This window comes from Platalea leucorodia (genome assembly GCF_965183815.1).
Source record: "Platalea leucorodia genome assembly, chromosome: 7".
Classification (NCBI taxonomy): Eukaryota; Metazoa; Chordata; class Aves; order Pelecaniformes; family Threskiornithidae; genus Platalea; species Platalea leucorodia.
In genome coordinates this window covers 68,336,393-68,353,797 of record NC_138829.1, presented here as the reverse complement: position 1 = coordinate 68,353,797, position 17,405 = coordinate 68,336,393, and the positions used below count along the sequence as shown (strand labels likewise).

At 39.1% G+C, this 17,405-nt stretch overlaps 1 protein-coding gene across 1 annotated transcript in view; it reads left to right on the top strand.

Annotated features, from left to right (window-relative positions):
* NELL1 (neural EGFL like 1) overlaps positions 1-15,986 on the top strand; it is a gene marked incomplete at its 5' end in the record, with an annotated part of 297,740 nt that extends 281,754 nt beyond the window's left edge. Inside the window, 4 exons of the mRNA XM_082317413.1 lie at positions 6,751-6,944; positions 12,462-12,638; positions 14,376-14,600; positions 15,893-15,986. Coding sequence (XP_082173539.1) covers positions 6,751-6,944; positions 12,462-12,638; positions 14,376-14,600; positions 15,893-15,943 — 647 coding nt within the window. The 3' untranslated portion in view covers positions 15,944-15,986. The remainder of the gene's footprint in view (positions 1-6,750; positions 6,945-12,461; positions 12,639-14,375; positions 14,601-15,892) is intronic.
* Positions 15,987-17,405: the final 1,419 nt, after the last annotated feature.

Genomic DNA, 17,405 nt, shown 5'->3' with positions numbered 1-17,405 from the left:
GCCATTGCTCTTTGGTATGTTTTGAAACCTTTCTTCATCCCTGGAGGACAAAACTTGGAGAAAAATAAATAGGCTAAGAACACAAGTAAAAAAAGATTAAACCCTCCCCCACAAAATAATAATAATAATAATAATAACATATGAAAATCATAAGGCAGTGGGAGGGAGCACTCGGCTCGGACAGATTGCCCAAAGACCCGGCAGCCGTTTGCTTTTGCTGGCTGCATTTGTGTATCTATTGGTTTAACCCCCTTTCCCTCCGTTTATGTGTAGGTGGTCTTGGAGCTGAGTCATTGCTTGCAGTGTCTCTGCAGTGCTTGCAGAGCATTTGAAAAAAAAAACCCACATCTATTTGAGAAGTTCTGTGATATCTCGGTGCTTCTAAAAGCTTTATTCTCATTGACTATGAGAAAACAGTGGAGTTTGTCACCTGGCAAGGGACAAATGTGTAAATCAATGGATGTGGCGGGGAAGGTCATAATATTGCACCAGAGCCTGGGTAATAAGGATGTATGACTTTACCAGGCCACTTCAAGCTTGGGAAAATTCTTTTATTTCTCAAAATATCAACCGAAGGCAGCTTTGAAAAGGGAATATATTTCCATGGACATGCTTTTATAAAAGATGTTAGCTTCATAAGGTGATGGCAAGCAGGTTCGAATTAAGAGAATGTAATTTAATTTCCAGCGGTAGTGTTTCTATGAGGCACTGGCCTTTCACAATATGTTATTAAGAACACTGCTTGCAGACAAAAGACAATTGCTGTACTAAGTTGCTACCAAAGTTTGCTTGGCAATCAAAACATGTAGGCTATAGTTGCTAGGTTGGTTGTTTTTTTTTTTCTTTTTCAATAGGAGCTTTGCCATGCTTTAAGGTAAACAAACAAAAATACTTTATAGAGAACTATCAGTTTTCATATGATACATATCCCAGTATTAACTACTGTCTACTGATACCGTATTGAAGCAACTGATATACATTGTTTTTACCCTGCACTAAGTACCTGTTGCCAAATACTGCTGCCTCATAAGGTAATCATTGAGTAAACCCTCACCCCTGAATTTTCAGTGATAACCTTTAAGATTATCAGAACCAAAAGAAGGGAAAAACTGGCAAAGAAATGCTGTATTCTGGGCGGTTAATAATGTCCCACAAAGCTCGCTCCTATCTACAGCAGAAAAATAAAAGCAAATGAAGTTATACTTTTTAATCTCCATCTCTCTGTAAGTGAGATGCTTCCAGTCTGTGGAGAGCTGTTCAGACCCTGGAGTGCAGAATTCCTGATTCCGTTTTTTTCATGATGTTTTGTGTTTTGGAGTCTCTACATTGTGACTTGCAAGCACAGAAGGAAGAACAGCCAGGGCAGAAGTCCCTGTCACTTGTTGGTTATTTTCTTGTTTTCTTTAAGTGCAAATTTTGTAGGGAAGCTTAACACAGATCCTCCTCCTACCAAAAAGACCACAGGATTCACCGTGTATTTCATCCTGAAAGGCTGCGTGGCTAGACCTCACTGCAGGGTTAGAGTAGCTGTGGGGAAATGAAAGCTGGAAGAAGGTAGGAGGCAGCAGCTTGTGAGAGAGAACTCCACATGTGTTAGGCTCCCACAAAAGTTGGGTGCAGCAGTGCTTGAGGGTCAAGTCTGAATGGGTTTAAAATCAATTCCTGAAGCTTTCATATACTCCCTAGTATGCAGCGGTGTTGTCTGTTAGCTAGATTAGAAAGCAGAAGAAAAGGAGGTTTGTTCTTTATTTATTTTGCCCCCTTTCTGTGTCAAACAAAAGGCTAGCCACATCCTTTGAAAATCTTCCTATATGCCTGAATTGCTTTTCTATCTATCGTTAGAGAAGCGGTATGTAGACAGAAAGGTTTGCGTATGGTACAGAGTATCCAAGACCAACTCTAGAACCTGCTGTTTTACAACTTTCTTCTGCTCGTAGAATTTCTTAAAGCTCATAATGTCTGAGTCTGTGTCTGGGGATTTTATCCTGCAAAATAAAAATTATCTTGCTTACTTTCTGTTTAGTAAATTCAGATTCTTCTATTCTGAGAGAAAGTTGTGTTGCATATCTTCAAGGTAATTGTGTTTAGTCATTTCTATATTTCTAGAAAGCATTAGTAAATCCTATATTCAGAATCTAATTTACTAGGCAATGTTCTTTAATAGACTATTATGTTTTTAGAGAATAAAAGTACTATCATAAAGTATTTTCTAACTAAAAACGAATCTGTTTAGTGATTTTTTTTTTTTCCTAGACGAGTCCAAATCACTTTGATTTAGAAAGAAAGCAAATACCCTAAGTGACAAGTTGCCTGTGAAAAATGATGTGTCAAAACAGTGTTTAGTTAACTTGTACATACATTGGTTTGGGCGCCCAGCATTCATTTTTCACATTAACATTATACTGTAATGGTTTAATGTACCATAACAGTTAAAATTAGCGCATTAGTAAGGTTCTTTCTTCTGCAACAGCTTATCATGATATTACAGAGCACCACGCCGCATGACTTGCTTGCACACATTTATTAAGGTGCTATAGAAAAGTCATACCATTAAAACCTGAATAGCCTTGAAAACTAAGAAATGAAGTAGCTAGGGATAGGTTTAAAATTTCAGTGAAACCAAGCTAATGAACTTGTGTTGATATGTACAGTCATGCTTGTCTTCTACCCTATTCAAATATAGTGGCCATGGGACCTCTCATGATATCTGAGGCAAATTACTTCTCGTTACAGCCAAAAAGGCTGAAAAAGGAAATTGCATCTCAGGGGATTATCCTGTTCCATTTTGATTCTGATTTCTTGTCTGCCCACGTTACCAAGCTATCTTTATGTACTTTGAGAGTATATTGGGAAATGAGCACGTCTTGGGTGGTTTGTTTTCTTTCTTTTCCCCATCCGCAAAATGTGACTAGTTGCATTGCGGCTAAAATACATGTGATCAGGTACTTGTTGCCGTACATTTGTTTAAAGAAGCACAGATTGGGAGTGTTTGAAGAGTGAAGATCTTGATCAGTTTTGCGATAGTCCTGTGCAATGTTTGAGGTGGCATGTCTCGGCAACAGTCACTTTGCTGTTGGCTGTGTGTTGTTGATAGAAAATTTCATAAGGCTAGCATAGCATTACAAGCAAGTTTCTGATTATGGTCATTTCCATTATATCCTCACTTTTCCTTGAAAACGAGCTGTGCGGAGCAGGGAAGTAAGGCTCTGCCACTTTTACTGGGGTTAATTAGTAGTTTATGCCACAGATTATCTTAATATAATGAATAAGATTGCAAAGTCCTATTCCAGGTGTGAAAATGAGATTGTTTTCACAGGTTGAGAGGATGGATGAAAGAACTAATCCCCCCAAAAGTCAAGACAGACATCTTGTTCTTGTATTTAATGTAAGGGAAGACTATCAAGTCTCCTGGCTATTTCACATATGTACTTGTCCATTGTTCTTAAAAGTTGCTTGATTTATAAATGAATGTTTCATCTTGTTCCTACCTAGTGTTATTATAATGGGAATAAGATTTGTGTACAGTTTTGCTTTGCCCATCGTTAAATGTTCCAGTTTCGGGCCTGCATCTTCTGAGAGCAGTTGTGGAAAAGCAAACGGAACTTGAGAGGAGTGTGGGGAATTTGAGCAGAGCAAGGATTTGACTAATGTAAAAATAATCTATATGCAAGAGTCTTATCATACAATTTTCATATTCATTAGAAGATTATTTTGGACATGTTCAGAATTTTAAACTAAGCTAATTTTTCAACACCTAAGTAGACACATTGATTCCTGTTGTTAAGAGAAATTTCACACTAAATATGGGTACTTTCTTCCATGTTTTGCATAGCCATCTACATGCTGATCTCATGTCAGTATGAGCAAGTCCATTTGATCTCCATTAAACTGAGATATTTTCTCGAGCTAATAATATAGGAGCATTTGTCTGGGGTTTTTTCCTTCCCCACCCCCTAATCTGGTTTGAGGCTGAAAGAGTAAAAGGGACAAAAACATGTTACGCTTATAACGCCTGTTTCTCAATTTACTGGGAACATTGTCTGTTTGTTATGACTTTTAGAAATGCGATCAGCAACAAGAAAAAACTGCCAAAGGGATGTTCTCAGACAATTAGCTCTATTAAAAGTTCAGCTGGAAATGAGTGCAGTGTCCGAGCCTTTTATATTTGATCAATGACTAAAACTTTTAAATAATAAATGCCGTAAAATAATAAGTAACGATCATTTACATAAAGAACAAAAAATATGAGCAAACTGAGTTGCAATTAGGCATTTATGTTCACGCTATGTTACTCAGCTTTGCTTGATTGGTTTCTTTGTCAAGAATGTCCCGTTTACCAGTTTGGGCTGCTCTTAATGGGAGCATCCTTTTTATGCGTGCTAAGCGGAGAACAGCAGTAGCAGTACGTAAATAGGGTGTTCTTCCCTTTTGGATATGTATAACAGATTAAGTTGCCTTTGTGCAGTGTGAACAGGTCTGTAATAGTGAGAATATGAATAATGTTAGTTTCTATAATTGCTAACATCTGGCTTTCCATAAATCTGTTAAATTACATGGAAACAGAATTAGATTTCTGTGTCATAAGTAAAGCAATTACATGGAACTCTGTAGGCAATATGGCTTTATATTCATCTGTGAAATCCTTTTAGTTTTGAACTGTGAAAGCTACCCTTCTAATCTGCACTGTGATCCTGCTACATCCTATATATATGCTATTCAAGGAGCCCTTAATATGGTGGGGAAGAGAATATTGACGATGCTTGGTGAAATCACCAAAGACAAAGTGAATGCTTCGTTTATACCTTTGTCTTTAATGTAAAGTACAAGTCAAAGTCTACTGAAAGGAAAATGGGATATTTTTTAAGAATATTTTAAGTCTTACAGTAGCTGTTTGGGTATAATTCATTTCATACCAGTTCATTTATAGCTCTCTTCATGGTTTTTACCTCCTGTGATACTCTGGCACTTGTTAAACAATGCACTACAAGTTTTAATATCTCTTAGTGCAGCACCTTTTACACCACTGATAGTGAACCTTTCAAGTACTCAGTAGTGCTAAGCTATGTATTAGAGTAATAACGTTATTTTTTGGCAATTAAGACTGTCAGGGCAGCAAAATACACCATTTTTAGGGAAGTCTAAGCAATGAGCAATTAAATCGTGCTATCAGGCCACTGGGAACATCTCTGACAAAGGGCTGGCCCATAGGTTAGCCCAGGAGTGAAGCCCTTCGGCAGTGTAATTGCCTCCAGCTTCCCTTTGGGTCTATAAGCAGAAAGAGGAACAGCCATCTTCTGGCGGCCCAGGGCCCTGACTCAGTTGTGCAGGCTGATTTTGCGTTTGATCAAATCCAAGGGCACTACTGCATTTCCACTTGTTCCTGGACTATTTATGAATTGAAATCAGGAATTTTGCTAACCAGGTCAGAGGGAATTTTGTGATTTGATTGTTATAGAGAGTTTCCTTCAGCAGATTGAGAGAATTTTTGGCATCTTTTAAAACTCTGGTTTTCTGAGGAGATGACTTGGGAACCCATGGCAGACGTCCAAAAAGTAGGGCAACTAGCCATCACATCCCACCTAAATTAGACTTTAGGTAATTTTCTTTGTAAATTCTATTGACTTTTTAAATTTTTTGTTTTAGAAAGGAATTAAAAGTACTCTTGAGTCATATTGAACAGTTACAAATTTCACACTAGCAATTAGGTAATTTTAAATGGTAAGTGTGAGGATTCTTCCTTGTAATTTCTGAATTAACATAATAACGTCCTGGAATTTTCATGATAGAAACCATCGCACACTTCTAAGGGATTGTCTTCTCCAGCCTTCCTCCTGCTGTTACTTACAGTTTTCACTGTTTGTGTTGGAACAAGAGAGACTCACCAGTTTACCAGTATTATATCTGGGCAATCTGTCAATATATTGTTTAAGAACAGTCCAAAATTATTTTCTGAAAGAAGTACCTGTTTTTCACAATGTGCTTAAAAATCTCATGGCTTTCGCTGCAAGAAAAAGAATCCCTAGATAAATTCATATTGCATAATTATATTTTGCCCTCAAAAAGCAATTTTAATGGGATACTGTAATTCACTTTTCTGTGGCGTATAATGATTTTCTTTTGTTAGTTATTTCCTTGTGTCATTGCTAAATCATACTTTTCCTGCATAGCTTTGTTCTAAGGCTTTCGTCCTGTATAAGGTGCCTCTGATTGCTTTCATTTCCTTTTCTTTTTTTTTTTCGTTTTTTCTCCCCCCCCCCCTTCACTTATACCTTCCGGCAATGGGAAAAGGATGCAATTGACTGCTTCTAGTAAACCTTGATCATGCTAGGAACTTAAGAAGAATAGTGCACTTCTATTTTGGTGTAAAATCCAGAGCAGAGAGTGGTCTAATTGACAGAAAGTCACTCTGATTGTTCGCTGGTTTCCAGTCACTGGGAAATCACTATACACCCTTGTCTGAAGGTTCAAGTTCATCATTGATATACAGTTCCACTAGGTATGTCAGTCTCGGCATTTACAATTAAGCCTGCTGGAGATAGTTTCAGAATTCTTGGTGGAATCAAAACAAACACTGAAGCATAACCTAAAAAAAAAAATCAGTGTTTAATGTCTAGCAAGTAAATATGGAGGATATGAGAAAGAAGGCACCCTCTTCCACCAGCAAGGCAGATGAGTAATCATTACTTAATACAAAAATAAAATCTGAAATGAAAAAAATGTCCAAAGCATTATAAATCTGCTGTTTTGCAGATATCGATGAGTGTGCCTTAAAGACCCACACCTGTTGGAACGATTCAGCCTGTGTGAACCTGGCAGGAGGGTTTGATTGCCTTTGTCCGTCCGGACCATCTTGCACTGGAGACTGTCCCCATGAAGGCGGCTTCAAGCGGAACGGGCAGGTGTGGACCCTGAGGGAGGACAGATGCTCCGTTTGTTCCTGCAAGGTGAGATCCAGCTGGTCTGGGTTTCAGGAGTCCTTTAATTCTCTGGGCTCATGTCAGAAACCCAATATTGCAGTGCTGCTGGTGTTGGCAAAATTACTAGCCTAAGCCCAAGGTGCTGAGGCAAAAGGTAAGCTCTGCTGTGGGCACTGAAGCTGTGATGGGGAAATTCTTCTGGGAAGTCATCTTTTTTCTTATTTTGAACAACCACAGGCAGAGCAGAATAATGGCTAACCCTGCTGAGCTTCTACTGTGTCACTCCGTAGGCCAGAGCCACTCGGAGCATGCCTTGATGAGGGTCCTGCGTTACCCTTTAACGGAATGTGCGGGCAATCAGCACGCTTACTGGAAATGTTCAAAACTGTTTTCAATTTCTCTTTTACATGAATATGCATCTCTCGGGACAAGTACTGTGGTCAGCCACGTTCCTATTGGTGATGTTTCCCTTTACTCGGAATACATGTGAATTAACTGAGGGAGAAGGGAGGCCTGAGCATGAGTCAGAGGTTAGAGGACCTAGCAGCAGGCACTTAATTCCCTCAAATGAAGAATGGTGAAGGCCAGCTTTTTCCTCCTCATCCCAGCTTGGCTGGGATGGCAGCTCGGCTGGGATGGCAGCTCTCCCACTTGAGCAGTGGAGCTCTGTCTGCACCTTTGGAGAAGCCAGGTGTAGTATAAGTACCTTTACTTTAGAGTTAACACTTAGATCAGTTTTTTTGTTTTTTCCCCCTGGAAATTTTCAGTTCTTTTCTGAGTGTGGTAATCCAGTTAAAAGAACATTTGACTCTGCTTCCTTCATTCTTACTAGTCAAAAGAGGAGTGCTGTCGCTGAAATTAGAAGAATTTTAGAAATGCACCAATCTGAGAAGTGGTTGAAATTCTACGGCCACTTTGACCTGATGTGTTCATAGCACTGGTAAAGCTGTCCTTAGACACAGCAGAACACTATTGGCCCTTGCATAAATCTAAGTAAAATGAGATTTTGGCCACTGTGAAAAGCTGAATGTAGAGCATGAGAAGTGGCCTATCAGTCCCCATGTCTCGATGCTGATAAGCCAGAGAAAGCATTAAAGGGTTTGCGGGGGACAAGGGGGAAGAGTTGTTTTGAAGTTGCAAAAAGCTGACAGCCTCATTGTTTCTTTATTGCAATAGTATAGCAGAAGGGAAAATCAAGACTTTAGAGTGAATAGAACCCGCAAAGTACACTGCCATTTTGGGCTCAAAAGGGAATATGTTCTTGTTAGTTGCTATATTTTTTACTTCAAGTAGCCTCAAGCTCCCTAAAACTCCTCCCTGCAGAAGCTGAAGTGTACAACTCCACTGAATATATATATCAAGCTTTTATTGTAATCTTGGGGAACTGGCTGGCTTATGAAAGGATTTCCAGTCAATAGAATAAACAGTTTAATATATGTGAAGACATCTGGTCTGCCTTTGCAGGCTTACAACTATTAGTATTCCCATTTTAGATAGCTTGTAATTTGTTTTGTTTGCCATTTCTCATTGCACTTATTTCTTATGTTGAATGTTCTTATTAGTATATGAAAATATACAAAATGATTAACTAGTACATAGATATTTTAAACTAAGCCTGGCACTGTTTGTTGCTATGACTCTTCCTTTATATCTTCCTCACTTTCCATTTTTTTTCCTCTGTGAATTAACATTTGCATTTAATTTCACTCCAGTAGGTGCCTTGTTTTAAGAGCCAAATTCTTGTCTATAGAACGGGGAAAACAGGGAGAGCTCCTCCTCTGTCATATCCCAGGCAGGACGTAAAGTCTTTGCTCAGTGTTTATTGAAATATGTTATTGAAACATGTTTTTATAAATGGTGATAGATTCCGATACACCAGACTGCTTCCCAAACCTGCTGCAGGACTCTGTCCTTTTCATGCAGTTGCATGGAGAGCTGGCCCTGCTTGACCTTTTTGCAGCCTGCTCAGTTTTCAGTGAGGAAAAGGGCAGAGTGTAACTAAATCATTCCTTATACTCAAACTTTGAAATGATCCCACTCACCACTTGTTTTATCTAGGAGACAAATCTGCATTTCAGATTTAAAATAATATGTTTTACTTTTGACTTTTCTTTTGTTATGGTTATTTTAGGAAAGGTCAGATGGATATATTTTGTGCAGTGGCTGAAACGCATAGATTCCATCTTGAAAATATTTTAAGTTAAATCTGGTGCAAAGGAAATTAAATACCTTACTTAACTTTGAAGCTCATTAAGTAAGGCTATTTGTGGAGTAGGATACTATGGAATATGAGGAATTATATTACTTCACTTGTGTGATGAAGTGAAGTGTCATTACTGAAGTACAGGGGATTATTTCAGTGTTTCATCAGACCCAGTCTCTTCAAACCATCCTTGTTCATCCAAGTAAATATATACTTTACAAAAACAAATTCTCAGAACTATAAATTAATACAATACCTTAAGTGTATTTGATGTGTCTTCTACAGACATTTTCCTGAACTCTCATGGATTTCATACACAAGACCGGTAGAAATTTGATGGCGGGTGGGGAGCTGTTTCTCTCTCCCATGAAAAAAACTAACCCTGGCTGTACGGTCTGGCCATATCTGGGCTTTTGAGTCTGTCCTCTAGTTAAGACAACCCTCCATTCCCAGCACTGGGAACGGGGATGTGCCAAGATGAAGGGTGTTCCTGATGGTGAGAACGGTTTGGTGGTTTGGTTTCTGCAGGGTCTGATTTCTGTCCAAATTGGCTTTGGGGCTCTGTGGAAACTTGAGTCACCCTTTACAGCGATTCACTTGTGTTTTTTCCTTTGGTAAGAACAATTTTGTGTTTGTACCACTGATGCTTATGAAGCATGTAGACCCAATTCAGTAAGGAAGGTGGGGAGGGAGAGGTACTAATAAGATGCTATATGTTATTACCCACTGAAAGAAAATAAGTTGCTTTCTATATATTTCTCAATTTTCTATATATTTCTCAACGCTACTATAGAGCTGCAAAGATGCAGTGAGGTGTTGTAGCTTAAGAGGCTTTGTGTCACTGCAGTATAGGGATAAAAATGTTTTTGAAAGGCATGGAACTAATGAGGTTGTAGATAAAGCACAGATGCTTAAAGAATAAAGAGAGTAGCAGTGTATTATGATTACCAAAAGGTCTCTGGCAAAATCGTCAGGCTTTGTCAGTGTTCTGAAATACAGAGAGTAAAGGCAACATAAAAGGTTAGCTGCTCCCCAGAGGTAACAGCACGGGAGCTCAGAGAAGCACAGAACTACCAGCACTGTCACCAGCTGAAAGGGGAATTTGAAAACTAATCTTGAAAGCTTAGAAACTGAATTGGAACTAAGCAGACAGGTTATTGTTAGCCATTATTAATCAGCACTCCATTATGGAGAGGAGAGAGCCTGCCATTGTCGAGGGTGTTGGGTTGCCTGGATGCCTGGTGCAACCCCACATGCCTGGAGATCGTCAGCCTGGCAGAACTTTTGTGCTGAGCTGCCGCTTGATGCCTACCCTCGGCAAGGGATGGAAGGTAGTTGTGCTTTCCCACCTGCAAGAATGGAGAGTTAGTCATAACTCTCCATCAGGGAAGGCTTTTGGCTCTCTCACCACTTGCTGCAAGGGGAGGATGGCGACTTTGGTTTTTTGTGGAAAGGGTTTGTTCCCAGCATCGCATCTGGACCTGGCCGGACCTGTGGCTAAGGAAACGGGCCACTGCCAGTCTCCCTTACTTTATGATTTACTCAAACTGCTGAGTGAGGAAATAAAGCTTGTTTATTCCTTCTCCCAGAGCTAAAGCAGCAAACTAGCCACAAGTACAGAATCCTCAGTTATCTTAGTTTGATACAAAACTGAATAAAGACTGTAGGGCAATCTAGTCCTATGCCCTGTGGTTGGCAAAAGCAGTTCAGATCCATGTTAACCTAGTACGTTTTCTACATTTCTGTAGTGCTGTGTTCTCTTCAGCTTTCCTTGTTAGGCATAAGAAATCATTTTAATTATTCTCACAACAGCAAGTAATACTCTAATCAATTCAAAACTCTGATGAAATGCAGCAGTGACACTGACTGGCACGGGTATTGTGGTTCCCTAATGCTGATTTTGCACGTGTTGCATTGTGGCCAAGACTGGCTTTGCTTAAAAACAAGAGCCAAACACAGACTCCTACGTCAAAATACAAACAAAACAGCCTCCCATGCTACACGCTGTGGTTATGGCTATTTTGTCTGCCTGTGGCAAAGACATCCTGGGCTGTTCTCACTCATTTAGTACTCACTTTTTGAAAGGATCGAGAGGAAATAAATTCCCTTGCTTTGATAGGTGTCCCTTTCTTTGGTGGCAATGAAAAACACTTTTTCTTCTTACATCAGATACAGGTTTATAGACTCAGAACAGGGTTCTGGTGAGAATATGGAAAAACTGCAATGAAATGAGTGGAGTTGTTTTCAGAATTGTACAGTTGTGATCCAAAGCAGAATATAGCTTCATTCCTCTCTCAGCTCTCCCTTCAAATTGGCTGCAGGGGACGCTTTGCTTGAATAAGGACTAATCCAAGAATTACCATTGAATGCAAAAGAAGTTCATGTCAAAACTTTTCAATAATCTCCTCGTTGTTAACTGTGATTTCAATTCCCAGTCTACACCTGGCATAACTGTGTTGGCTCACCTACAGGAAGGGGTATAATTTCAAACACAATAGTCCGTCCAATTTTCATAACTAGAATTGGAATAAATTTGTTTTTCTTTCATGCTTTCTCTGATGCAAAGAGAATATATCCTTTTCTCTTTACATGCAGAAGCAATTCTTCTGTTTATCTCAAACATTTCTGTTTAATGGTCTTTAACAAAATAGGCCATCCAATACTGTAAGCAAATATTTAGCAAAATCATATTTTGGAGAGCCTGTGGAATACAGGCTCTCTTTAATACATGAACAGAATTATAATGGATGATGATAAGTCCATTTAGCTGTAAGATGGTGTACTGTAGGTCCAGATGTGGAACAGAACCAGTAGTGAATTCAGAGTAAAGAATGATTAGTGCCACTGTGATTTTGCTATATTGGTCTCCTATGAAAATAAAGGGACCACCTCCGTAACTTCAATTTATTTATTCAAGTTATTTTCTTCACAGTGGTACAGTCAGTCAAAATAGCGTTACAACAAATATTGTATGTATTAGACTGGCAACTGCTTGAAGAGTTCGTTGATGTAATCAATGAGATATGAAATTGCTTCACTATATTTCTTCTGAGATACTGATTTCTTTTAAATTCAATTAGCTGGAGACAAGAAAACAGTATTCTCAGATTCAGACAGTATTGGATCCATGCACGGATAGAAACTGGGGAAATACTGGTATTTCGAGGTATTACTCACAACTAGAAGGGTCCAGTCCTTGTCGGAGGTAACATCGAACACATTAAGAACTTAATATTTCCTGATATGCCAAAGACATGCCCTTTGATATATATACCCTGTGACCTTATCCGAGTTGCTGTCTGGCAGTTTGTGGTTGACAGCAGGGCAATGTGTCCTCGCAGGATGGGAGGATTTTCTGCCGGAGGACAGCCTGTGACTGCGAGAACCCCAGCGCTGATCTCTTCTGCTGCCCGGAGTGCGACACCCGTGTCACCAGCCAGTGCCTCGACCAAACTGGGCACAAGCTCTACCGCAGTGGGGACAACTGGACCTACAGCTGTCAGCAGTGCCGTTGCCTGGTATGGATAAAGCGTTTCAGAGAGGAGCGAGAATAATGATTGTGATTTTTAGCAAAGCATACCTAGAAGCAGGCTCTTGGCTCTCTCTTCACCTGCTTTTCAGACTAGGAATGATGATAAAGCACTTACAGAACACCAGAGAACTGAAAGCTACACCATCAGTTTTCCTCTTACTCCTGAATAAGTAGGTCTAATAAACAAAATGAAACTCTTGACAAAAGCTTGAAAACCTTGCCACTGTATTAACTTTAGCGTTAGTCTACTTTTGTGAACTTTTATAAGGTCATCTGATCTTTAAATGACTTTTAAAAATTTTTTTCACATGCGATGGATTTGGTTGGAGGAGTTTCAGCTTTTAATTGCATCAGCTGGTGTACCTGTCTTATCAAAATGGACAGTGCAGTTCATTTTTTTCATTCAGCAAATGGTGGAAAAATGGAGTGCCAGTGCCCCATGGTGAACTTAACCAAAAAAAGAAGGATAAAGAAAACTGAAATTACTAGACAAACATGCAAAATACAGAACATTTCTTTTCTCATTAGGCACTGTAGATTGTTTCCCTAAAGCTTCAATTTTTGCACAGATATACTAATTACTGCAGCAATGAACTTCATTAAAATTATCAGTTTTCCATTTATAGCTGTCCGTGTAACGTTGTCTTTATATATGATATTAATCAAGAGGTGTCTGAGCATCAGGAAACAAATTACGTTCAAAGCTAAGTTACTGTTAAGAGATAATTATCCATAATGTACAGCACTAAGTATTGTATTTTGTATTCTCCTAAGACTTTTTTCTTAATGTTCGCAAAAGAACAGCAAGAAACATTTTCAGCCACCAGCAATGGCAAATACTAGATGTGACATGTTTTACAAGGGATACCGAGTTTGTGGCTAGCAGTTCTTTGCCTAATTTTATGATTGGGTTAACAAACATCCAGAGCTAAAAGAGAGCGATGCGCTAAATCAGTGCTACATGTAAGGTTCTGTGCAGCGTGTGATGTTATCAACATCTGAAGTGCTTACAGAGTAGCATACCGCAAGTTATTGGAGCCCTTTGCAGGTTAAGTTTAGACACATGGATCCTACAGCAATACTCTACAGAAGTGGCCTGATGATTCTTTCTTCTCCATGTTTCTATCTACTAAACTGTTTTGGTTTTTTTTACAAAACTAAATAATAAAATAAAATGACTCAGCGGAACATAACTGGTATTACTCTACAATTCCTTTAGGAGTTGACAGTAAAATCAATTTTGGCTGTTGCTAGTTAGTTCAATGTTCAATGCTTCTCGAACGTACTAACCTACATCCATCTGCAGTGTTAATTTTCTATTTAAACAGTTGCTGTGATCCCACAGAGATGTTTATGTGACCAGGCGTAGAAAGAGGGCATGAGCCTGCAAGGCGATCACTGCAAAAATTATAGTTTATGGAAAATATTGGAACCCGGTATTTAATGCTGCTTTTAAAAATCCCACAGAACTCAAGTTCTCCTCCTACAGTGATGACAGTAGTATTGTTTGGTCAAAAACCAACCAAATGATAGTCTGCTACATTTAGTAAACTTCAGCTCGGTTTTCAAACATACATTTATATGATCAACCAAACTGAGAGCTGATCCAATAAGTTTATTTCAATTTTGGCAAAATAAAATTTTCCCATTCAAGAGGATGCAGAGTTTCTCGGTACCTAGTAAATGGCAACAAATGCAGTGAGCTTTGCTTCAATTTTTACAGGAAGGAGAGGTGGATTGTTGGCCTCTTCTGTGCCCGAATCTAAACTGCGAGTACACAGCCATCTCAGAAGGGGAGTGCTGCCCCCACTGTGTCAGTGACCCCTGTGTGGCTGACAACATCACCTACGACATCAGGAAAACCTGTCTAGACGGTTATGGAATTACAAGACTTAGCGGCGCTGTATGGACAATGGTGGGATCTCCTTGTACAACCTGCAAATGCAAGGTACGATGGGCAAGGTAGAATGGTAATGGAAATGTATGTTGCTGCATAAAGTCAGGGTCACTTTCTGCCCTTGGAAGCTCACATTGAGATCTCGGGGAAGTAAATGAGACCCGAGAGCAGAAGCCTACAGAAGACCCACGCCTTTTGTGTTTTGCAGGGTGAAAACAAAACAATTCTGTGCTTGTTGAAAATGTTCAGCGCAGATATGTAATACCCTAGTGCAACTTCAAGTCATTCTGTTGGAGAACCCTTCAGGCATTCTCAGTATGAATCTAGGCTAATAATTTAATAATTGCCTAATGTGGATGTTCATGAAAATGTGGTTTAGAGCTAGTAGGCAGAGGCAAAAACACTAATAGAAGTTTCACCAGCAAGTACACCAGTAGAAATACATTCCAGCTCAGAGATGAAGGCGCTCCCACAACAGAAGTGGGAAGGAAACGTCACAGTTTCTGTTCCCTCATCTCATCAAGATGTATTCAATCCAGTGGCTCTAATGCAGAAATGCAGTCTGTCTCCCCTGTTCCATGCAGTGATGACCCCACTGCGCTAATATCAGAATTATGAAAATGTTGGTTTCAGATATGTAAAATGTTCTTCTGTTCGCTGTGGGAAACCAAGCTGTTGCTCCGGGGCTTTAAATTATTGTAGGTAGGTTTTCTGCCATTCTTTAGAGTTTTTCCTGTTGGTTTGTGTTGGATTTAAAAAAAAAAAAAAAAAAAAAAAAAAGGAAAAAAATTGCTCATTTGGGGATCTGGTGGTTGCTGTAGTTTTTAATACATAAGATAGTTTTGTAAATGACTGGATGTCACAGAAAGGTATTTAACAATGAATTAAGCTCCAAAGCCCTATAGTTTCCCCACCCCCCATACATATCTGCCATGAATCCAGAATCTGAACTATCTGCTTATTTCAGACAAACAGAAAGCTTCCCTGCATGGATCCCATCAAAACTCTCTCCATTAACTTTCTTGCATGGGAGAAAACAAATCAAATCATCTTTGTTGCCATTGCTATGCTGTATTTTATTCTGGGGACCACTGAGTCTTTCACATCCAGGTTTGTAATTCATGTGTAGTTCAGGCCAGTTCAGTGCTAATTGGCAAAGTCAACCTCCTCAAAAAGCCACCACAGTTGGGACCGATGAGGACACCTTGGGATGATGGCTTAAGCAGATATTTGTGTGTGGTAGATGTGTCAGAGATGCATCTATCTCTGCGTGCCACCAGCCCCTTTGCTCTTTGTAACTTGTTCTGCGGAGGTGATTGACACCTGCTTGTTTGTCTGTGCAGAATGGGAACGTCTGCTGCTCGGTGGATTTAGAGTGTCTCAACAATAACTGACGTAGTCAGACTGGACTGTGCCGAGGAAGGAAAACTGATGAAGTTAACACCTGAAACGAAGTCGTATGCATTGGCGTTTTATACAACAGACAATTACCAAAGTCTCCGCATGAGGAAGATGTTTGGGAGTTGCCTTTGGGACCTATCACTATGCTCATCCTTGCTAGCCTTGTCTGGGTGACTTACAGTACAGCGCATATAAGTCAATGGTTGTTAAAAGTTTTCAGTGTTGTAAATCACACACTTTTCCTGTCAAGACATTTGCAAATATGTTTAAATTATTTCATGGGTAAACTAATGCTGTATTTTTGTTTTAATTTGTGTATTGACTACATAATAGAATTCAGCTCTTCTTACTTTGGATCTAGATTTTACGAATAAGACAGCCTGTTGTGATTTTGTCCCATGATATCACATACTTAGTTCCAAGGTCCCTGTCAGATGTATTTATGAAAATATGTATGTATGTACAGTCAAATTGCATAGTACTTATATTTCACAGCTGTCCAACATTTTAAAACATTCAAAGGTATATTTGATTGGACAGAATGGAAGTAATCAAAATAAGTCTGTCTTAAAAATTTATAAAATTAAATGCCATGAACTTAACGAAATGGCAAAGAAAGCACTTTCTTCTCCAAACACATGGAGCAGCAGCGAGACTCCTATAGTGAGAAATGGAACTAAAAACGCATTCCACCGCCAATTCAACACATATTCAGGAAAGAATCACGGGTCATTATTAGTAATCTGCAAGAGGAACTGCAAGTGCTGGAAAAGGGTGTAATCCCCCTGGGTTGTGCAGTGATAAAACAGTCGGAGAGCCTTAAGATGATATAATTTAAATTGACTAGGTTAGAATTTGTTTTTAATTATAACATCATTGATGAATTCAGAATTTTTCCTTTTTTGTATTTACAGTAATAGTGATGTCTGCCATTCTCAGTTACTGCCACCATAATGACAAAGTGCAGAAGCACCTGTACCAGCGACATGCGGGACAGGAGACCTTAACGCTTGGTAACTTTCATTACCCAATTAACAGCTTAGAAACAGATTTTTCTCTTTTCATATTTTATAGCATTCAAAAAAAATTAGTTTTAAATTTACCACGCACACAGTGTTGTTTAGTACCTAAGTTTAGACAGAAATACAAATTAAAACTCTTAGCCCTATATCGAGGTTAGAGTTTAGATTCTCTTGAGCTAATGTCTATTTTTTTCTTCATGAGGCTAGGAAGTTTGTGGCATTAGAACAAGAATATAGTTCTACAATGATGGCATCTACAGCTTAAATGTCACCTTTTTAACGTGCTGTTGTGTTTTGTTCTGCTCATTTGTGTAGTGTTTTTTGCTTTTTGTTTATTTAATTAAACACTGAGTATATGGAAAAGAGTGCAGAAATAAGTATAGTGGCTACAGTTTGGAAAGTCTACATTTGTGAGTTTTTCATAGTTTCATGC